The sequence below is a fragment of the Typopeltis vanoorti genome, chromosome 1 (genome assembly GCF_054136105.1).
Source record: "Typopeltis vanoorti isolate ZY-2024b chromosome 1, IOZ_Tvanoo_1.0, whole genome shotgun sequence".
Taxonomy (NCBI): Eukaryota; Metazoa; Arthropoda; class Arachnida; order Uropygi; family Thelyphonidae; genus Typopeltis; species Typopeltis vanoorti.
Genome location: NC_143549.1, coordinates 83947877 through 83972408, shown reverse-complemented (window position 1 = coordinate 83972408; position 24532 = coordinate 83947877). Strand labels below are relative to the sequence as shown.

The 24532-nt window shown below is 37.1% G+C and overlaps 1 protein-coding gene across 1 annotated transcript in view; it reads left to right on the top strand.

Moving 5' to 3' along the window:
- Nucleotides 1-24532, top strand: part of LOC150110163 (muscle calcium channel subunit alpha-1-like) — a 1246847-nt gene that overhangs the window by 242691 nt on the left and 979624 nt on the right. The window contains exons 11-12 of the mRNA XM_090391329.1: nucleotides 9661-9745; nucleotides 19648-19808. Of these exons, the coding sequence (XP_090247455.1) occupies nucleotides 9661-9745; nucleotides 19648-19808 (246 nt within the window). The remainder of the gene's footprint in view (nucleotides 1-9660; nucleotides 9746-19647; nucleotides 19809-24532) is intronic.

Here is a 24532-nt window from a genome sequence, read left to right as displayed (position 1 = left end):
AGTGTAAAAGGTGTTTGAAAAGCTCACCAGATTAACCTTCAAGTCTCCTTCCATCTGATTTTAAACTAAATTCTTCTTACATGTTCTTAGAACAAATATCTTCCTCTCTCTTATCCACGAATTTACAACATTCCTTGTTCATTTGGCCTCTCTTATTGTGGGCAGATGGGTTGGTCTGCTTAAATACACCTAGAAGATCAGGATTACATCCAGCTCAGTGATTCTAATAAGTTGGTCTTTGCTAGTCATGACATATCTACTACACATAGGATTCATTGGAATAAATGATTTTACACTGGAACCAATTTTTAGTAGAAAGTTAATAGAAAGCTGTGAAACTCACACCCATCATCCTAATATTATTGTTGTTTATTGTTTTAACGGTATAATAGAACACAGAAACTAAGTAAATAATTGATTTATTAACTTGATGCTGATATTTCGCTGGTATTATAACCAGCATCTTCAGAGCACAAAAACACTGTTTGTCACAATACGGGAGACTAAAACAACATGGTGTACATTAACAAAATTGTAGCAGCAATACAAAGACTAGAGTCCTGATTTTGGCGCCCTCTATCTGAGAAAAAAAAAAAAAAAAAAACGCTATCATATATTGCTAGAGTCCTAGAAAAGTGCTAGTTTTTCCTTAATATGACTGTCTCCCAGATCTTCGGCAAGTTAATACAGCCATATTTGTTGAGATTTGGAGTGTGTTTTAGGGCTTCTGTCGCCTCTAAGAACAATCTCTCTGATTTATATGGGTTTCTGTGTAGTACTTTTGTGTTTTTCCAGTTGATCCTGTGTGCAGGGGTATCCAGAGCATAGTCTGCTAGGCCCGACTTCCCATAATGATATTTCCGGACGTATCGTTTATGTTCGCTGATGCGGATATTCACAGTTCTTCCTGTTTGACCGTAGTAGGCTTGATTGCATGAGCAGGGTACTTGGTAGACTCCTGGATGTGATAAAGGAGGAATGCTGTCCTTGGGTGAGCGGATGAGGGCAGCTAATTTGCTACATGGTCTGAATGTAGTGCGTAGTTTATGTTTAATGAGAATTCTTGAGATCTTTTCAGATGTGCCTTTAATGTAAGGGATGGTGACTGTTTTGTTGTAGTTCTCTGTGGTGGATGGTGGGAGGGGTTTCTTAGGAGTGTTTAGTATTTTGTTTATTTTTTGTGGATTGTAGCCGTTGGCCAAGAAGGTGTGGCGTAAGTAAGTCAGTTCAGCAGTAAGAGCCTTGTCATTTGAACAGATTGCTCTCGCTCTATGGGTTAGCGTTTTTTATTATGCCATATTGTTGAGAAGGATGATGGTGTGATTGTTTGTGTAAGTATCTGCCTGTATGTGTGAGTTTTCTGAAAACTGAAAATGATAAGGAACCATCTGGGAGACGTGTGATGAGTGTATCCAGGAAGGGCAGACAGTTGTTGGCTTCCGGTTCCATAGTAAAGTGGATTTTTGGGTGTTGGCTATTTAAATGTGCTAAGAATGTTTTCAATGTCTCAGGGCCATGTGGCCAAATGGCAAGCACATCATCAACATAGCGTAGCCAAAGTGTTGGTTTGAGAGTGGCTGTATTGATTGCTTGTTTTTCCAGGTGTTCTATGTAAAAGTTGGCTAGCGGGGGAGAAAGGGGGGAGCCCATGGCTGTCCCATCAATTTGTTTGTATATTTTCCCTTTCCATGTGAAATATCCTGCATGTATTGTGAATTTGAATAGTTCAAATATATCAGGGGGGAAGTGTGACTTCAGTAGATTGAGGGTTTCTATTAGTGGTACATTTGTGAATAGTGAAGTGATGTCAAAGCTTACTATTAAGTCTGAGCTTTTTAGGGTGAGGTGTTGTAAGATGCTTTTTAGGTTTGCTGAAATTTTGATAAAGGAGGGAGAATTGTTAGTGAGAGTGGCTAGTAGCTTTGCTAAATGTCTAGCCAGTTTGTATGTGGGACTATTTATACTGTCCACAATTGGGCATAGGGGGTGTGCCTACGCCCATGCTCTGGATACCCCTGCACACAGGATCAACTGGAAAAACACAAAAGTACTACACAGAAACCCATATAAATCAGAGAGATTGTTCTTAGAGGCGACAGAAGCCCTAAAACACACTCCAAATCTCAACAAATATGGCTGTATTAACTTGCCGAAGATCTGGGAGACAGTCATATTAAGGAAAAACTAGCACTTTTCTAGGACTCTAGCAATATATGATAGCGTTTTTTTTTTTTTTTTTTTCTCAGATAGAGGGCGCCAAAATCAGGACTCTAGTCTTTGTATTGCTGCTACAATTTTGTTAATGTACACCATGTTGTTTTAGTCTCGCGTATTGTGACAAACAGTGTTTTTGTGCTCTGAAGATGCTGGTTATAATACCAGCGAAATATCAGCATCAAGTTAATAAATCAATTATTTACTTAGTTTCTGTGTTCTATTATACCGTTAAAATAATAAACATGTTCGACGAACACATAAGTCTGTCCACACATCCTAATATTAGAAATAACTCTCTTAAACTCTCCCAGTTTTGGAAAGTTATGTTACTTGATACTCCTCATGATTGTGTTAGTTAATTTATTAATTGTTTAATGTGAGTATGATTAGGAATAAATTGAAGAGAAAGGAAAACCAACAAAGAGTCTTGCAGGAAATAAGAGAACTGGCCATTGAATAAGACAATCATTGGAAGAAAAATGAAATTCCTGAGATATGTGGAGATATAACAAATGGATATTATAAACATTAGAAGGGAAGATAGGGAAAAGAAGAGGACAGCTCAAATATATTCTTAGAGGAGGTATTTAGATTAATCAGAACAGGTTATAAGCTTCTAAAGACAAAAGCTGGAAATAAACAACTCTCCACAGTGAGAAGGACTATCCCATAAAATGATGTTGATGGACTGATAGTAATATCAGTGTGCTTTTCTTGAATTCTAATACTTGCAGATCAAGCTGCTCTCTTGCAGTGAAAATTACATTCTGTGCTATAATTTTCAGGCTGTCATTCTATTGTATTTTGTCTCTTTAACTGTTTGCACTGGAATGGTGTTGTTACTATAACAAAATTTTTTTGCTTTTAGATTCTCTTCCTCTTTTCTATATTTGTTAATACATCTATATTTGAGTTGTAAATCAGCAGTTAACATTGAAGGAGGTACAGAAAGTTGGTTTGATGTAAGATCTAGTGCAAGTCAAGAGAACATTATCTTCACTGTTATTCATCAGCTGTATGAATCACATTATGAAGGAAATGGTGTTAGGCCCTGATATCAAAACTAGATAAGTTAATCTCTGCTCTTTACTTTACTTTATGAATATGAGATACTGTTAAGGAATCCTGCAGACTTGTGCTCTAGATTTATTTCACTAAATTGAATAACTGCAGTGAAAAAGGACAAAGAAAAAAATGGCATGAAAATCAGCAATGAAGATATCAGCTGCATTTGAATGAAGAATTTAGAGAACAAGAAAAACATTTCAGTTTATTTAGGCAATTTTTAGTGAAGACGGAAAATCAAATATGGAAATATTCAACAGAATAAGAACAGAATAATAATGTTGGTACGGTGTGAGTTAATTGATTAAATTTATATGGAATAAGAAAAATATTAGTCAAAACACTAAACAAGATCGTTTTAAAATTCTTAAAAGATTAAGGAAATATCTTCATTAATATCAGAGTAATATTTAAAATGAAAATATTAGGAAGGAACTTGATATTGTTGGCATTCAGGAATGTGTGAACAGAACTATCTCAATAATAGATTTAGTTTAATCCTTTATCCCAGTGAGAGCAAACAAAGTTTGCGCCTGAAAATATCTTCAGGACTAAATATAGTGTTGTACTATCTTATCCAGTAAGTAGTGCAACACCAAGTCTGGGTAGATGGCCAATCCCTTTAATGCATAACAGTATACATATCCACATAGGAAATGTGTTTTGCATTATGGGAGATACTGGGTTAGAAGTGCCTGGTAGCTTGCTCCACCTTTGCCACGAGTTGCCTTGGTGTTGCACTACTTACTGGATAAGATAGTACAACACTATATTTAGTCCTGAAGATATTTTCAGGCGCAAACTTTGTTTGCTCTCACTGGGATAAAGGATTAAACTAAATCTATTATAGTCTAACCTAGTGATAAATAAATTTTCAACATCTTTCTCTAAATCCAGAGTAATTTTTAAAAAAGGTGATAAACCTTTTGGCAACTCCCATAGGCACAGATGACTTGCTACTGCTTCTGCCTGGTATCTCCAGCTCTGGGCCTGGCTCCCACTGAAGAGACCTCAATAAAGGTCGAAACTAGTCTGGGTAGATGGCCAATCCCTTTAATGCATAACAGTATATATAACAGTATATATATATATAACAGTATATATATATATATATACATATACATATCCACATAGGAAATGTGTTTTGCATTATGGGAGATACGGGTTAGAAGTGCCTGGTAGCTTGCTCCACCTTTGCCACGAGTTGCCTTGGTGTTGCACTACTTACTGGATAAGATAGTACAACACTATATATATATATATATATTTTTTTTTTCAGGCGCAAACTTTGTTTGCTCTCACTGGGATAAAGGATTAAACTAAATCTATTATAGTCTAACCTAGTGATAAATAAATTTTCAAGAACTATCTCAAGTAATAGGAAAAGAATGGCAAAATTTGGTCAGGGAAAAGACTTGGAGGAAGAAAATAACCAGATGGGTTGATACAGTTAGAAATGCTTTAAAGACTAAATATAAGTGATAATATTGGAGTCCTGACAGATAACAGACTAATTTGGAAGGAAAATCATCAATAGTAAGTTAGAAATGTAAATTTATGATGTAGTAATGCCATGGCATTCTGTACACTCCTCCAATGTTCCAGTGTTGTGAGTGCCCTGTCATGAATTAGTTAAAGGAAATTTATGCTAGGTGTTGTGTGAATAATGGTTAGTGTGGGTCTTTCATGATGAATCTTCAAACTTCTTGGAGTCGTCTTAATAACAATAATCATATAATTAAGTGTTCAAAAGAATGACATTAAATTTAGATATTTATAAATTATAATTTTAGTTGTATGAACTATTTCATTTGTAGGATTATAACTGAACATAAAGCAATTTGGATCATTGTTTCTGCTACAATACTCTTACTGGTTTCTGGTGTATACAAAGGTTCTAGCAAAAATAGCTGATTTTTTTTGAACATCTGTTTATTGTAAAATTGATTCAATAATACTTATATTGGTATTGATAAGAAAGATATTTATACTGGCACAGTATAAATTTTGCAAAAGAAGTAGCAGTGTGTAAAAAGGACTCCAGGTTCAGATAAGTTTTTTGAAATAATTAATAATATATAAGTGTCTGTGTTCATGAGTAAGAGTTGCTATAAAGGTTGTAGTGTTATTAGTTGTGGGATATTTTGTTTAAGTTTGTTTACGAATTTGTTGATATTAGAACTTAGTAGTGTAGTGACCAGCAAAGGAAAGATGACAGTGGCTTTGTCCATGCAGGAATTTAATTTAGAATTCAGTCATTTCATGAAATTTCAGGTGTGCTGTATGTATTTGTTTGATTATATAGATAAATTATGGATATTTAAGGTGGATTGAAGGAGGGTGGGTGCAAAGTGTGAGCTGAATGAGGACTTCATGAGTGCTAATATGTTGATGACTGAAAGTGTTAGTAGCAAGAATGCCGTGAGGAGGATGAGTGCTCGTTTGATAGAGGACAGTGTAAAAGAGTAGTGAAAAAATGTTAAAAATGTTTTGAAAAAGAGATTAAATGATCTGAGAAACTTAATTGATAGTAAGAAAGTGATGTGAATGTGACAGAAGGCAATGAAATTGAGAGAATGAATGAATGAAAGCAGAAGTGTGATTCAAGGTTTGAAAGTTGAGTTATTATTATTTAGGCCTCCATGGAGTCAAAAGACTAATCGTGGGAGGTCCTTTCTAAGAAACACAAGTCTGTGAAGACTCATCGAGGAGGTCCCTCCTAGGAAACAGTCTATCATACCACTCCTTAAATGCATTGACCATTCTCGCTCCCACCACTCCATCAGGCAATGCATTCCATGGTTCAACCACCCCTCCATGCAAAGAAACCACTCCTCGCCCTCTTTCTCACAGTTTTCTTTCTTAACTTCCAATGATGGCCCCTTGTCATGACTCCTTCCTGCTGTTCAACCAAGCAAAAGAACTCCCCAGTGTCAACCCTATAACCACCTCTCAACAGTTTAAAAGTCTCAATCATATCACCTCTCCTTCTTCTATCCACCAAACTCTGCAGTCCACACTCCCTCAGCCGATCCTCATAACTAACATTGTACAGTCCTGAAACCATCTTTGTTATCTGTCTCTGTACCCTTTCCACAGTTAATTTATCCCCTTCAAATCCTGGGGACCAGATCTGAGAACAATAGTCTAAGTGTGGTCTGAACAGAGTCTTATACAACGGAATGATAACCCTCTTATCTCTGCAGGTCATTGTCCTTCTCATTATTGCATCAATCCTCTGTGTTACCTTCACCACCTTTGCAATATGTCCCCTAAATTTCAGGTTTCTATCAATCATCAACCCCAGATCTCTTGTCATCCCTACTTCTTCCAGTATAGCTCTGCCAATAGAGTACGAAGTGTCCTGTCGACGTGTCCCAAACCTCAGGACCTTATATTTTGCTGCATTAAACCGATGCCCTCCCCCATTCATTTGCCCATCTATCTAGCTTATTCAAATCCTCTTGCAGGGCTACCACATCTGCACTATTACTAATAACCCTTTCCAGCTTCGCATCATCCACAAACAACTGAATATCCCCTTGCAATCCATCAACAATGTCATTGATATAAAGGTTGAACAATACAGGTCCCAGTACTGAGTTTGAAAACCTCTGTGAGAAAAGGGTATGTGTGGAACTACAAAGGGTTGATTATGAAGAGCTTGGGAGACAGTTTACGGGCATAGTATGGAATGAAGAGTTAGCTGGAAAAGAGATCAGTGCATCTTGGAGAATTTTCAAGAACTATTTAATAGAAGTAATGTCTAAATGTATTCCAAGGGTCATAAGGTTAAATAGGGTAGGTGTGAAATGGATGAACAAAGAGATTAAGCATGCAATACAGAGAAAAAGGGCATTACGAGGCAACATAAGAGAAGTGGTAATAACGAATTGCATGAGGATTACAAAGAACAGGCAAGGTGGGTGACTTGGTTGGTAAGGGTAGCAAAGGTGAGGTAGCAGAAGTTAGGTAATGAAGCCAAAAATAATCCTAGGAAGTTCTTTCGATATGTAGCCAGCCAGCAAAAAAAATAATGATTATGGAAGGATGACATTGATTGGAGAAAATGGTATAAGGACAACTACTGCGGAAGATATATTGGAGATACTTAATAAGCAGTACACAAAGGTCTTTCTTTCTTGTGAATGTGACTTCATGGAGAGATTGAGAGCAGTTAATGATTTGGGAGGAGAGACTGACTGTAAGAGAGCAAGAGGTGTATGGGGAATTGAGAAAACTTGTTGTTAATAAGGCAGTGGGACTTGATTATATGTCATCATTAAAAAGAGTAGCAATAAAATATCAATTGAAAAGTTGTCTGACAAGGAGACTCTCTATTACCCAAAATCTTTACAGCAGTCCTTCAAGAAATATTTAATAATATAAACTGGACAAACCTTGGTATAAAAATTAATAGCAGAAAACTTAACACAATTAAGATATGCAGATGATATAATTTTTGCAAACACTCCAGAAGACCTTAATATAATTACAGAAGACCTATATCATGAAAGCAGAAAAGTCGGTCTAAAAATAAACAGAGAAAAAACTAAAGTCATGGTTAATGATTTTGTAACACTAAAAGACATAATAATAAAAAACAATTTCTTGAAAAGAGTCTCTTCATATACATACTTAGGTCATCTCCTTGATCTAAACTGTGGGTTCCAAAAGGAAATAAATAGGAGAGTTCAACTTGCCTGGAGTGCATTCAGAAAATTGAAAAGCATTTTTAAAATCCATGATGTCCCACTCTGTTTAAAAAGGAAGACATTTAATCAGTGTATACTTCCATTCTTCTCATATGGTTGTGAAACTTGGTCGCTAACAAAAATACTGGCAAATAAATTAACAACAACTCAAAGAAAAATGGAGAGGTTGATGCTAGGCATCACATTAAAAGATAAGAAATGAAACATTGGATAAGAAGCCAGACATCTATCCAGAAAAGAAGATGAGCAAAGGACCACCATACTAATGAACTGGATTCCAAAAGAAGGGAAACAAAGGATATCCTAAAAGAAGGTGGAGTGATGAATTGTCATTTATTGGGGAAAATTGGTCAACCATTGCCAAGAACAGAGAAAGGTGGAAAGTACTGGAAGAGGACTTCATCCAGCAGTGGACAGAAAATGACTGAAAAGAAAAAGAAGGGTTGATAGTGGAAAAGGATCTGAAATTTAGAACACAAAGACTTCTGGGAATGATGCGGAGGACACCGACTTGTAGAAGTTGGGAGATTCTTGTTCCATTGTATAAGGCTTTGATTAGGCCACACATGGACAACTATGCACAGATTTGATTACCTGGTTCTTAAAAGGATGAAGAGATGTTGGAAAGGGTCCAGAGGCGACTGACTAAGGTATTTGCTGACCTCTGGAATGTCTAATATGAGGAAAGATTGAGAAGATGTAGTTTACAGAGTCTAGTGGATAGGAGGAAGAGGGGGAGATATGATAGAGACCTACAAATTAGTAAGGGTTGTTTATGGGATCAATGTTGGAGAGGTTCTACAGAAAACAGTGGGAGATCATGGGAGAACCAGAGGTCATCCCTGGAAGCTGTATTATTATTATTATTAATCCTGACACCTCCAAGGAGTCCGAAGACTCATCGCGGGAGGACACCTACAACTGTCTCAACCAATACACCAAACCTCTACTACGAATCATCTCCATCAACGCTATCTACTGCCCACCTCCACCATCACAACAACTAGTATTTTTTGTCTGTAAATTGCGTGTGTTCTGAAGGGCCGATTTGTCTGTATGCGGGATGAAAAGCATGAGTTTCTGGGAGAAAAAACCCTGCTACCTCCGTATGAGATCAGCTAACTAGCCTTCGATTGAAATCATCGAGATAAAGATTCCTCCCATCGCGACAAGAATCGAACTTAAGCCTATTCCAATCGAAGGGCACAATGTACCGTCGTTCTTCCAGTATAAGGAGGGTGTGAGCAGGGAAGTGAGAAGCAGGGTTTTTTGCATTCAGAGTGTGAATGATTGGAATGCCTTGCATGAGAGTGTGGTGTCTGCATAGAATTTGAGTGTGTTTAAGGTGCAGTATGATGAGCTGTGTGTGTATGACAAAATGGACCTCCTGGATGATTCTGATTCTTTGGGTTCTTGGGGTAATAATAATAAATACTATTTCTCTTATTTAAGTGTGAATACAAATTGGCTTTTAGAAACTTCTGGAAAAGAAATTATAGGGTGATAGTCAGTGGTTAATTGCTATTTGTTAATAATGCATATGACAATCAGTATTGAATGAAGAAACAACTGGATCTAGTTAATAACTTAATGTACTTATTCTATTTACTGATGTTTAAATACATTTACTGTGTATAAAATAGATCTTCTTTCCTTTATGAAGCAACAGAAGTAGAGGGAGGAGATGCATTAGAAGGTGAAACAACAAGTGCCGATATTAAACCTCCCACATGGTGGGAACTAGAAAAGTGAGTAAAAAAAAAATCTTGTAATTATGATACCAAACAAACCAAAGAATGCATATTTAGCATATGACATGAAAAAAAATATCCCTGGAAGTGTTGTCATCATCATTAATATTATTGTATTGTGTTGTATTAGTTAGTATGGTTGCAGTAGTATTATTATCATTGGCAACTAATAGTTAATGAGTATGATTATCATCCAGACTTGATCTTTTGGCAAGTCCGAAATGGCAGATTTTGCAATGCATGATACACGACTTTCCACAGTGGTGTAATGTATTTTCAGGAGGCACTCCTGGTCAAAAAGCATTTCTCCATATTTCTCATGATCTCTCACATTTGTTATTCTTCTCTACTTGATCAGCCATGCTTTTCTCTACTGTGGCTGTCACAAAATTTCAAGATATTGAGATATTGCCTTTCTTCATTTTGACCAATTTAGACATAGAACTTCCTAGTGTTCTATGTCAGTGTTTTATTTCTTTATTTGCTTTGAGATTATTCCATCAGCATATATTTTGTCATCCTTCATCTGGAGAGATGAAGGATGACAAAATGTATAAAAACATTTTGTCATTCTTGATAGTATTTGATAATATTGATAAAAATACTATCAAATACTTGATAGTATTTTTCCATTCCTTTTTCAATTAAAGGAATGTAAAAATACTTTTCCATTCCTTTAATTGAAAAAGAAGAAAATCTGATCTGCTTTGTGAAGTATATTTGAATGAGTAACGTTGGTGCACGTGTCTTGTCAGTAAATCTTAATGATTCTCTGAAGGCAGTGTTATTGGTGTTATTCCAGGTTTTTCAGTACCTGCATCATGTGATCCACTGTTCTTCCAACCATATCACAAAGTTGTCTCCATATCACACGTCACAAAAATGACTGTTGTCCTATAATCAAAGAACAGCATGAATAATCCAGTCATGTAACTTGGTTTCTGTAATGTCCAAAAGCTGCACAAGTACATTTCAAATGGTTCTTATGAATTTTCTTATCACCATCAGCATTTACTGAAATATAGCCACCAAGATAGGAGGAATAATTGACATTATACAATGTTACTACATCAACCTCAATACGAGTACTTACTCCAAATCAGTGGGTTAGTGAAACACTTGCATCTTTTAGATGTTTATACTTAGGTTAAATCTTTCTTAGGCATTCTTGGAAATGCTACTGATTTAAAGTTTTTCTGTTCTGGAATGAGAAAGAAAAGCACACATTCTGAAATACCACAATTGATATTTTGGGTCACAGTCTGTTAAATGATAAATTTAGTTTAATCCTTTATCCCAGTGAGAGCAACAAAGTTTGCGCCTGAAAATATCTTCAGGACTGAATATAGTGTTGTACTATCTTACCTGGGTAAGTAGTACAACACAAGGCAACTCGTAGCAAAGGTGGCGCAAGCTACCTACCAACACGCCTATCCCAGTATCTCCCATAATGCAAAACACATTTCCTTGTGGAGATGTATACTGTTATGCATTAAGGGGTTGGCCACTACCCAGACCTTTTTTGAGGTCGCTTCAGTGGGAACCAGGCCCAGAGTTGGAGATACCAGGTAGAAGCAGTAGCAAGGTCATCTTTACCTATAGGAGTTGCCAAAAAGTTTGCCACCTTTTTTTTTAAAATTACTCTGGATTTAGAGAAAGATGTTGAAAGTTTATTTTTCACTAGGTTAGACTATGATAAATTTAGTTTAATCCTTTATCCCAGTGAGATCAAACAAAGTTTGTGTGCCTGAAAATATCTTCAGGACTGAATATAGTGTTGTACTAATCTTACTTGGGTAAGTAGTACAACACAAGGCAACTCGTAGCAAAGGTGGAGCAAGCTACCAACACGCCTATCCCAGTATCTCCCATAATGCAAAACACATCTGCTTGTGGAGATGTATACTGTTATGCATTAAGGGATTGGCCACTACCCAGACTAGTTTCAACCTTTATTGAGGTCTCTTCAGTGGGAGCCAGGCCCAGAATTGGAGATACCAGGCAGAAGCAGTAGCAAGGTCATCTTTACCTATAGGAGTTGCCAAAAGGTTTGCCACTTTTTTTTTTAAATTACTCTGGATTTAGAGAAAGATCTGCCTGGTATCTCTAACTCTGGGGCAGTAGCTTGCTCCACCTTTGCTACGAGTTGCCTGGTGTTGTACTACTTACCCAGGTAAGATAGTACAACACTGTATTCAGTCCTGAAGATATTTTCAGGTGCAAACTTTGTTTGCTCTCACTGGGATAAAGAATTAAATTAAATTTATCATAGTCTAACCTAGTAAAAAATAAACTTTCAACAGTCTGTTAAAGTTAATACATTTTCCTTCCATTTTTTTTTTCAAATTTTCTCCATCCCCCCATTCCCACTATTTAAATAAATTGAAAGGGATGGGATTGGATAACAGACTTTTGAGTTGGATCAGTGACTGGTTGTCAGATAGGTATTAAAAAGTTGTATATGGGCATGAAGTATCTCAAAGGAGGAAGGCCACTAGTGGTGTGCCACAAGGGTCAGTTTTGAGATCATTGTTTGGGAGATCAGGGGAGAACCAGAGGTCATCCCTGGAAACTGTATAAGGAGGGTGTGAGTAAGTGAGTGAGAGGCAGGTTTTTTTCGTGCAGAGTTGTGAGTGATTGGAATGCCTTGCCTGAGAGCGTGGTGTCTGCAAGTAGTTTGAATGTGTTTAAGACATGGTATGATGAGATGTGTGTGTAAGATAAAAGGACCTCCTGGATGAGTCTTTGACTCCATGAGGTCTTGTTTAATAATAATAATAATAATTTGTATGTTAATGATATTGAAATGGATTTAACTGGTGATATGCAATTGTTTGCACATGATGCAAAATTGGGAAGAGCAATGCAGAGTCAAGCAAATGTTATAGCTTTACAGGAGGACTTGAATACACTATCTACCAATAATTGTCCAAACACTTTAGCAATTTACAATTGATACCAGCAGGCGAACCCTAATATCGAGTATGTCCACCTTTGGCTTTGATCACCTCCTGCACCCTTTGAGGGAGGCTTTTCACCAATGTACAGCAGACATCAGGTGGAATTTGTCTCCATCCTCCATCAAAGCAGCACTGAGTTCAGCGATAGATTGAGAAAGTGCTGCTTTGGACCTCAGTTGCTGCTCCAGTTTCTCCCACAGGTGTTCAATGGGTTGCAGGCAGCACTCTGCTCAGGCTAGGGCAGTCATTTAATACCCATCTCTTCAATACCATTCATAACAGCTTCAGCTTTGTGGCATTTGGCATTGTCATCTTGATAGTAACACAGGTCCATTCCATAAAAAACTCCACAGTGTAGGCAGCACTTGATTATCCAGAATATCAAGGTACTGAGCTGCCTTCATGGAACCATAGACAACGACCAGTTGTCCTACTCCAAACCAGCTGATTGTACTCCACACCATTACTCCTACACCACCAAACTTTACTGTGGGTACGACACACTGTGATAACAAGTGTTCACCAGGTTGCCTCCACACCCTGCCCTGCGATCAGACTGGAACAGGTGAACCTTGATTCATTACTCCAGAGTACTGGTTTTTCACTGATCAGTTGTCCAGCACGTGCTCTTTGCACCAGGCTGACGAGCCTTGTGTAAAGGCCTTGTTCGTCTGGCCTGGTGTGATGTTCGGCTTGTGCTGCTGCACTTCTGTGGAAACACAATAAATGGAGTTATTTTTGTAGAGTATTAGTGCTCACCATGGTGTTACTGATACTCTGTATCTCATCTCGGGTGGTCTGCATTAATTGTAGCTGGTTTTTGTGAGCCACCCATTTTAATACCCTCCTGTCCCTGTCAGTCATTTTTGGAAGCCACCCTGGTTGTTTTCCTGCACTAGTGATGCCAGAACATCTCCCTTTGTAGATCACATCACTAACCATTGATTTTGGATGCTCCAGTTGAGCAGCATGGCACTTATGGACATGCCACCAATGCGACAACCCATGACACCTCTCTTAAAATCACTGAGTTCATGTTGTGAACTCAGTGACTGATGGATCTGACAGCATCTTTTTCTAAAGAAATCTTGAGACATTATCACCACATCAAAGTACTTGCATTACTTACTTCCATATGTTCTTTCCATTCTGAATTACCATGATGATGATCATACTCTTCTTACCTGCAAATCTTATCTGACATCTCAATCTTTCTCCTCAACATTTTATCTCAACATCCTCAAAGCAGTTGTCATCATATGTCTTCTGCAAATTATATTCATATACTTTCATTAAGTACACACTAGTCCTTTTTTTTTTCACCTTTCTGTCCTATCTGAAAGTTATAAGTCCATCATATTTTGTTCCCCTCATCTTATCTTCTTCTTCCAACATCTTATATTCCTGCATGTTTGGAGTCCAACCTAACTTCATCAGTGTCAGAAACTGCTCTTCCTTAAACAGGAGTCACTTTGCTGTACAGAAAAAAATCACTAATGCAATTAATTAATTCATCAATTAATGCGTGCTAAGCCAAATAGCATTAAGTGTATATAATAAATGATAGGAATAATTAATTCATCCATCAGTTAGCATAAATTTGGTAAAAAAATTATAGTATAAGCTATATTAAAGGATAAAATAATCAGAGTTAATAAAAATCAATTTTTACTTAATGTCTAAATATTTGGTTGAGCAACTGTTTTACAAAAAAAAAGTAATCTAGATGTTTGAATCATGCTCGACTTTTTCATCTTGTTACGCAATTTGCAATAGCTGGTGATGGCTTTATCAAGAATTCGGCAGACTTCAAAGCTTCATTCCATATCAGGATCAGCATCAAACAAAACTTCATTAGTATACTCAATGTGATTGAAAACTAGCTCAAGTTCTTTTGAAGTTAGCTTCTTAGTCATAACATTCTCTTCTTGTTCTCACTCCTCATCTTCTTCATATGCATGCTGTTCTTCTAGTTGAAGGAAATCATTCTCACTTAACTGTTCTGAATGGGAATCGAGCAAGTTTCTCACATCTTCATTATCCAGTTCATTAAATCCAAGTTCTTTTCCAATTGTGCTGATTTCTTCAATAATGTTAGATCTTGTATTTTGTGCATGATAAACTAACATAGGCTTGAGTTTAAAGTCACCTTCTGCATTGCCTCCTAATAAAAGCATAAGATGATTTTTAGATACTTTGTATCTTGGTTGAGATGCTTCAATTTTAGCTAGGAACGTTTTTGTTGGCATATGCTTGACATTGAATATTTGTCGATTGTCATAATCACCCTCATGAATTATGCTTTGCAATTCTTCAGGAAACTTGGCCGCAGAATCTTTATCAGCACTAATGGATTCCCCAGTTATTCTTACGTTATGCAGTCACCTTCTGCATTGCCTCCTAATAAAAGCACAGGTGATAGAAGAGGCTCCATCTTGAACATTAAACGGCTTATATTTCGAGTGATCTGTATGCTTAAAGAAGCAGTAGCAACTTTTTCTTGTTCTTTGTATTCTTTACTCTTATTTAATATATTGCGAATTGTTGACTCGCTGTATCCCAGGTCTTGCACAATCATTGTATTACTAGTACCACTTTCGTGTCTCTTAATGACTTCCAGTTTTTCTACTCGTTGCACATTGGCGATACAACACTGAGATAGGAGTGTTGGTATCTTGCTCCACCTTTGCAAGGAGTTGCCCGGTGTTGTACCACTTTACCCCATTCCTGAAGATACTTTCAGGCACAAACTTTGTTTCCACACACTTGGATAAAGGATTAAACTAAATTTATTATAGAGGGGTAGCGAGTGTGGTAAGAAAAGCAAAAGCGGATTATGAAAGAACATTAGCCATGCAGGCTAAAGAGAATCCCAAACAGTTTTTTTGATATGTTGCAAGTAAAAGAAAAATTGTATATGGCAGAATGATATTAAAGAATACCGATGGTACGGAGGTAACCGAATCAGTTGATATAGTTGAAATACTGAGCGAGCACTTTGCAAGAGTATATCATCCAGGTGGTGACATTGCAGGAATGAATGAACCAATAGCTTATACAGGAATTGCAGTGAATGAAGTGGAGGTGAATAGTCTATTACAAAACCTCAATATCAATACATCTGTGAGATTGGATGGTATACCAGCTCATGGCGTACGTGAAGTGGCTAAAGAATTGTCAGTGCGCTTGACCATTTTGTTTAATTTGAGTCTCGGGTCTGGGTTAGTCCCAAGGGGGTGGAAAGAGGGGAAAATAGTTCCACTGCATAAAGGAGGTTCCAAGATTGCTGTTGTAAATTACCGACTGATCAGGAATCGTTTTCTTGACTATTTTCTCCAAGACCTTGGAGAAAATAGTCAAGAGAAAAATACAGGATAGAATAGATGAAAATGGGATACTGTATGGGGGGACAGCATGGTTTTGTGAAGGGTAGATCATGCCTCAGTAACTTGTTCACATTTTATAACATAGTGATGGCTGAACTGGATAAGGGTAATGGGTTTACAGTGATTCTACTGGACCTTGCTAAGGCTTTTGACAGGATACCACATGGAATTCTAATCAGTAAACTGCAGCATATGGGGATGGATATAGGGTTGGTGAGATGGATAGGAGGGTGGTTGATGGAGAGATATCAGAGAGTGGTTTATTCAGGAGTAGAGTCCAAAAGACATCCTGTGACCAGTGGTGTGCAGCAGGGTTCTGTTCTTGGACCACTACTTTTCAATTTGTTCATTAACGATATAGGAAAGGATCTGAGAGGAAGTGTTCATTTGTTTGCTGATGATGCAAAGTTGAGTAGAGCAATAGTGAGTGCACAGGATGTCAAAATTTTGCAAGATGATTTGGATAGTTTGGAGGACTGGGCTAAGGAGAATAGATGTCAATTTAATGTGGCAAAGTATAACGTTATGCATTTTGGAGTGAAAAGATTAGCAGCAGTATATCACATTGGTGGAACCGTACTCCAGGAGATTGACAAGGCCAGGGATTTGGGAGTGTTGGTGGATGAGTTGAAATTTAGCGGGCACATCACAAAAGTGGCTAAATCAGCTCATTAAATCACTTGGTTGCTGAAAAATACTTTAACAAGCAGAGACAAGTAAGTTATTGTTCCTCTGTATCGAGCCTTGATAAGACCCCATCTAGACTACTGTGCCCAGATTTGGGCACCAGGCTTTCTTCTTGATGGGGAGGAGGTGGAGAGGATCCAGAGACAAGTGACCAAGATGATAGCAGGTGTATGGAATGAACCTTATAAGATCAGGTTGAAGATTTGTGGGTTGCAGAAATTGGTTGATAGGCGGAAAAGGGGTGATATGATTGAGACATTCAAATTACTGAAGGGTTTCTATAAGATTAATTCAGAAGATATTTTTGAGAATAGGACTGGTGGTGGGAGGACTAGCGGCCATCCATGGAAGCTGGGCAAGAGTGTGGTTAGTTCCAAGGTTTACCAAGTTTTACTCCAAGGTTTACTCCAACTAAAAAACCTTGTAGAGCTAGGTTTTTTACTTGGAGAGTGGTGATTGAGTGGAATAAGCTGCCAGAGTCTGTTGTGGGTGCAAAGACTGTGAACGAGTTCAAAGCGAGGTATGATAGATACTGTGTGAATGTCGAATAGTTGTTCTTGACATGATGTTAGGGCCTCCCTCGATGAGTCTAAGGACTCCTTGGAGTTGTCCGTAATAATAATAATTACTTTTTCAATTCACCAATATCATACTGCCTTAAGTCATTCATGCTAACTAATGCATCTATTAGTTGGCATGATTAACTCAATACTCTGTCACTTTTCTGCATACCTTAATGAGAGTCACATAAAGCAGTAATGCTTTTCCTCCTTGCCATATATCTCATTCCTCCACTGACTTCAATCCTTACATTCACTTTTCTTTTTGACAATCTATCGCTTTTATTTAGTTCACTTTGTACATATGAAAGATCATTCTCGTTATCTCACTCTTCTGATTTCTTTTATTGTGATATTATTTACACCTATTTCTGTTCATGTTCTTGCTACTTCCATTTATTATCCTGACCTTGTACTTTCCTACAATTTCCATTGATATTCTTGCTACACTTAATCTTCTTTTCATATATGGTACTACTCCTTTCACTTCTTTTTTGTTATGTGTTCTTCCTTTCTCATTGTTTTTTCACATTTCATTGGACTTTGTTGCATTTGTACTCAAGATAACTTTTTGCCTTTCTGCTAAGTAATCTTGAGAGAGATTACTTAGCAATCTACTTACATTTTATAAGGTGATAAATGTGTTGCATAATGGAAATTCATATATAGTGATATTCTTGGCCTTTGCATAAGCATTTATTTTGAATGAACTGAGTTCTGTATTTTGATCCCTGCTGTTTAATTTAATTGTTAGTGATAATTCTTGTGGAACTAGAGATCATCAATTGTTTGCTGATGATGCGAAGTTGAGGAGAACTATAAGGAGTGTTTTATAAAGGCAGCAAAGAAGAGTGTGAGTAATAATTTTTTTTTTTTTTTTTTTTTAATGGCGAGTGAGGTGGGGGAGCAGCATATGCACTACCAGAATACATTGTGAATGTCTGGAGTGTTTAAGTTCAATCTGATAAATATGTTGCCCGCTAAGTGGACCCATGTGATGAATTTTATTCCATGGAAGTTGCTGTATTTATTTGAAATTAAAAATTAATTTAAAAAAAAAAATTTAATTGAAAAATTTGCAACACTTGTTGGCCTGTTGGATAACATCTCCACTCTCAAACTAACAGGAAATGGGTTTGAATCCCACTTTATAGAGACTTGAGTCTTTAGGTGGTAGATAAAGGCAGCAAAGTATCATCTACCACCTTTAGGTGGTAGTGATATTCATAATATGATCTGAGCTCACCACCCTGTTTACTCTGTAGAATTGGATTTTAGGATTATCTAACCCCTTGCCTAGCCATGATACTAAAATATAGAGCAGGTTTATAGCTTTTCATGGGTGGAATTCATATTAAAAAAAATTGTGGCAACAACTTTAAATGCACACATCTCTTTAAAAATGTAGCTTGCATAAACTAGTCTTTTTCAGTTGTACTTATAACTATAGTGCATATGCAATTTTGTGACAGACCAACATCCTTAACCTAACTTCTGTTGCATCTGAATACAGCAACTTAGATGTGATTTTCACAAAGACTTAAAAATATGTGTGGGGAGGTTAGAAACAAATAACTTCTTAATTTCATCAATGTCAACATTGTAATTGTATTTATTGTTTGTCTATAACAGTAGTCTGCAGGCATCCTGAGTCATAAATGTTCCTCATAACTCTTTCCTTCTTGGTATGCCACTGGTCACCTTCATTCTTTCAGGTTAAACTGCCCATGCATTACTTTCTGATACCTATCAGCTAGCCTTTCTTCTGTCTATACTTAGATCTTATTTTAAATTCCTATATGTTTGTTTTTATAGCAACCATCCACTTAGAATTTTTTCAGTTTTCTTTACGAAACACTCTTGCATAATGAAACTTTACTTTCCTCCACTCACTTTTAATCCTTGAGTATGTTAAGACTTAAATTAGAGAACCAGGTTGCAAGGGATTGGAGTAACTGTTAATTCTCTTGTGCACTTTTATAATCTGGATTGATATCCTCTCTAATTTCACTGCTTTGTTTCCATAAAACGCTTTCAGCAGCTTTAACTCATCCATTTGTATCCTCTATCAATTTTCCTCCATGTCACACAGCCTTTCTATTTCTCAAATGCTAATTTCACTGATGTGCTCAGTTGCTGTTTGAGTAACTCATCTAGAAATGAGTCTGAATCTGTGGAGGTATTTAACGATAATAAAATTAATTCAAATTCAAAAACTAAATATTGTGAAAATAATTTTTTTTTTTTTTTTCTGGTCACTTTGTGATGTGTTTAAATCTGTTCTCACATGCAACTTATTTTTACAGAAAACAAATTGATAGGCACAACAGGAGGATACGAAGGGGATGTAGAAAAGTTGTTAAGTCTCAGGCCTTTTACTGGATTGTTATTGTGTTGGTGTTCTTAAATACCCTTACACTTGCTTCAGAACATTACAGACAGCCTTCATGGTTAGACAATTTTCAAGGTAAGGCATTTATCACTATAGGGATTTTGCATATATATGTTTGTGAATGTGTGTGTGTGTCTTTTATGAAGTCTTGCGAATTAATTTGTATAGTATAGCATGTTGAAAATACTAAAATCGTGTTTAATCATTTTGTAACACCAAAAAACATAATAATAGAAAACAATTTCTTGGAAAGAGTCTCTTCATATACATACTTAGGTCATCTCATTGATCTAAACTGTGGACTCCAAAAGGAAATAAATAGGAGAGTTCAACTTGCTTGGAGTGCATTCAGAAAATTGAAAAGCATTTTTCAAAACAATGGTGTCCCACTTTGTTTAAAAAGGAAGACATTTAACCAGTGTATACTTCCAGTCATCACATATGGTCCTGAAACTTGGTTGCTAAGAAAATCACTGGCAAATAAACTAACAACAACTCAAAGAAAAATGGAGAGGTTGATGCTTGGCCTCACATTAAAAGATAAGAAGCAAAACACCTGGATAAGAAGCCAGACTCGCATCACTGACATCATTCTTCACCATAAGTGACTAAAATGGAAATGGGCCAGACAGCTATCCAGGAGAGAAGATGAGCGATGGACCACTATACCAATGAACTGGATTCCAAAAGAAGGGAAACAGTTCATTACTCCATCTAAAAGAAGGTGGAGTGATGAACTGTCAAAATTTGTTTGGAAAAATTGGTCAACCATTGCCAAGAACAGAGAAAGGTGGAAAGAACTGGAGGAGGCCTTCATCCAGCAGTGGACATAAAATGGCTGAAAAGAAGAAGAAGAAGCATGGTGAAAGTACTTTGTCTTTTCCCCACGATGATTTTGTCTTAACTATTTTTGTAGTAAATTCTGTATCCAATTTTTTTGACTTGTACATACTGATATTACATGCCATCATCTTTATACTTAATATTGATCAATGCAGGTTATATTGCACCATATATATTTTATAAATGGAATTCACTGTCTGATATGTTCTTAAACCCCCTCCACAATCCCATTGATACTGCAAACATGAAATTAGCCATCTGCAAATTATTAATGAGAAAAGACAATATGTAAATTTTGGTTACTGGAAATGAAATTTTTATATTGTCCAAAGTTGTTTACTCATAGTCCCAAGGAAAGATACTCCACTTATCACAAGAATACTTGACAAAAGTGGTTTACAATGGATTTCCTCTAGCACACAAAAAAGAAAATACTTAGAACTCCAAGTGAGGAACAAAATATGATTAACTCAGATTTCACCATCACTGAACTTAACGCTGCCATAAACCTATTAAAACCTAGAAAATCTGCAGGCCTTGATGATGTCTGTAATGAACAGATTAAAAATTTTGGAAATAGGACTAAAGAGTGATTATTAAACCTATACCACACTTGCCTCAGTACCCTAAGGATACCAACTGTCTGGAGGCATGCCAAAGTGGTGGCCTTTCTGAAATCAGGGAAAACTCCAACAGAAGCAAAAATTACAGACTTATATCACTACTGAGCAAACTCTTTAAACTCTATGAACGATTCACTTTGAATAGGCTACAACCCCTAATCGAACCCCATCTTATTGCTGAGCAGGGTGACTTTAGACCAGGCAAATACTACGCATCACAAATTCTCAACCTCACTCAATATATAGAAAATGGTTATGAGCAAAAACTAGCCACAGGAGCACTCTTTGTAGACCTAACTGCAGCATATGATACCATAAACCATCTCACACTCAGAAATAAAATATACAGAATAACTAAAGACTATCGCCTTGTCCTCCTGATCCAATCACTCTTGGAAAACAAACGCTTTTACGTGGACCTGAGGGAGGGGTAGGAAGAGCCGCTGGCACCTCCAAAAAAATGGTCTCCCCCAGGGAAGTGTGTTATCACCATTACTTTTCAACATCTACGTCAATGATCTCCCCATCTTTCCATGGTGGGGAGATCATTGACGTAGATGTTGTAACTCTCGGTGTGACTCTCAATCGCACCCTCTCATATAAAACCCACATAGAAAAAACAAAGGCAAAAGTGAATGCAAGAAACAATATACTAAGAAAGCTTACCTCCTCCAAATGGGGTGAAGACCCTAGCACACTGAGATTTTCTGCCTTGGCCCTTTGCTGTTCTTCTGCTGAATATGCCTGCCCAGTGTGGTCCAGATCCTGCCATGCTGAAAAACTTGATCCAGCATTGAATGAAAGCTGCTGCTTAATTACAGGATGCCTGAAACCAACACTACTAAAAGACCTGTATACTTTGCCTGGTATTGCACCCCCTTCAATTCGAAGATCTGCATTCTCAGCTGATGAAAGAAGCAGACAAGTGAATGATGAATGCCATCCTCTATTAGGCCAGACAGCAGTGCCCCAAAGACTAAGATCCCGACATAGCTTCCTGGCAACTGTTGAACCACTTGAAAACCTCCCAGAGACAACACTTCAACAATGGCTTGCACTATATCCTGAAAATAATACTGGTATTCCAACAGCCGAACATCTTCCACGTGGTGCGTACTTGGACTGGAATACTTGGAAAAGCCTCAACAGACTTCAAACGACCGGACGCTGCAAACAAAACTTCATCAAATGGGGCTACACACTGGGCCAGACAGTTGTGAGCGTGAGACAACCCAGCCCATGAAACACCTTCTTTCTTTCCCCTTTCTTCCATCACCTTGCACAAACGAGGACTTTATATCCTGCACAGAAAGAGCAGTTGATTGTGCAAGATACTGGAGGAACATCTGACCATATTTATTGTATAAGTTATGTATAGTTCCTTTTTTTTTTCATATTTAATTATTATTTCTCTGTATAATTCATCTACCAAATTTAAGCTAATCTCATTGTAATATATCCTAATTTGTTGAAAATCATGTTGTACCACTTACTACAGTACCACTTGTGTTTGGATACAAAATAAAAATAAAAATAAAAAAATGGATTTCCTTAATTTTAGTTGTCAGCATGGAAAGTTTCAAGGATCAAGCCTCATACATAAAGTTACTATGTATATGTCAAAAAATCTGACAGAACATTTGCAAAAAAATGTATTAGAGCATGCAAGAATCGTGATGAGTCTGGAATGCTTGAAGAAATTGAAGAGCGTGGCTAAGAGTAAATAAAAAAAGAGGGGGGGTGAGAAAAAAATGGTGGCAATGAAATTGCACAGAACTTGACAAGAGTTGGTAAGAATGAATAGTGATATGAACTTAAATTGGTAGTTAGAAGAAGCAGTTGACTTCAGGTGAATGAGAGAAAGAGAAAGTGAGTTAATTTGGTGGAGGTATTAATTACCCAAACAAACTTATTGATGAAAGATACTGATTTTGCTTCATATCAATGTTATTTCAATGGTATTTGGGTTTTCTTTATCTCACTTGAAGACTGTGAGGAGATTGCTGTTTAAGACAGTGGGTTATGGAAGCTCTACAAGCTTGAATCATTTGAGCACCATAAAATTTCCTGAAGGAAGGTATGTACTGTCATTATCAAAGCCATGAATGAGATCTGAGTTTAATAGAAGATTGTTAATGCATAAAAAGAAGAGTGCAGAAAAAAAAGTTTAGAGCCCTGAAACTCTGGCATTGATAGAGCAATCTGTTAAGTGGAAACCTATCACTATGTATAGTAAATGACTAGAGAGGAAACTGCTACTGATTCACAGAAGGTAGGAGGACAGTCATGAGATGATAGCTTGGTAAGAAGGCCTATATAAAATGTTCAGGAAATACAAAGAATGGCCATATGAATTTTTCCAAACTTTTTCCATGTTTATATCCAAAGGTAGTTTAGGTTGTTTAGCTGATCTGTTATAGAACAAGGATGGTGGAACTCATTTGTGATCACTAATTAATTGTTGGACATTCAGATAGTAAAGTAATTCTTATAGAGAGGCTTACACACTGGTTAGACATGATAACTAATAATTAAGGAATTGACAGCGTAGACTAGAAATATAAATTAAATAAACTTTAATATATACTTTCTGATATTTTGGCAAATGTCAAGTTGCCATCTTCTTGGGAACTTAATACAAAGACAAGTGCACGCAAGTACTGCATAACAGCAAATGAGAACAGAAGCTAGGAAGCTACCGTTTTCCTAAAGTCCTGATGGTGCCCCCTGGCGGGCTATATTGGTAGTTCTTCTGATAAATGTTTCCCAAATTTGGTGCAGTCTCATGCATCCAAATTTGATGAGGTTTGGCATGTTCCTAAGGGCTGAGGCTGATTCCATGAATAGTCTTTTATATTTGAACTTGCGGCGGTGTATTACTGTGGCTTTCTTCCATCTTATTCTGTGGCGAGTATCCAGAGCGTGGTCTGCAAGCCCAGAGTGGCTGTACTGGTGAAATCGGATGTAATCCTTGTGTTCTGAGATTCTGATATTTGCTGTCCTGCCTGTTTGGCCAAAGTAGGATAATTTACAGCTGTAAGGGACCTGGTATACACCAGGTATGTCTAGGGGAAGTGGTTGGTCTTTAGTGGAGTGGATAAGGGATGCCAATTTTCTATATGGTTTGTAACAAGTGGTCAAGTCATGTTTTTTTTAAATTTTGTTGATTTTTTCCTAGATGCCTCGGATGTATGGAATGGTTATGGATTTAGAGTAATCTTTTTTTGTGAAAGGGGGGGGGGGGGTAAGGTGGGTTGTGGATAACTGGTTTAAGTATTTTTTGGATTCTTTTTTTTTGGGGGGGGGGGTAGCCGTTGGCTGAGAAAGTGTCAA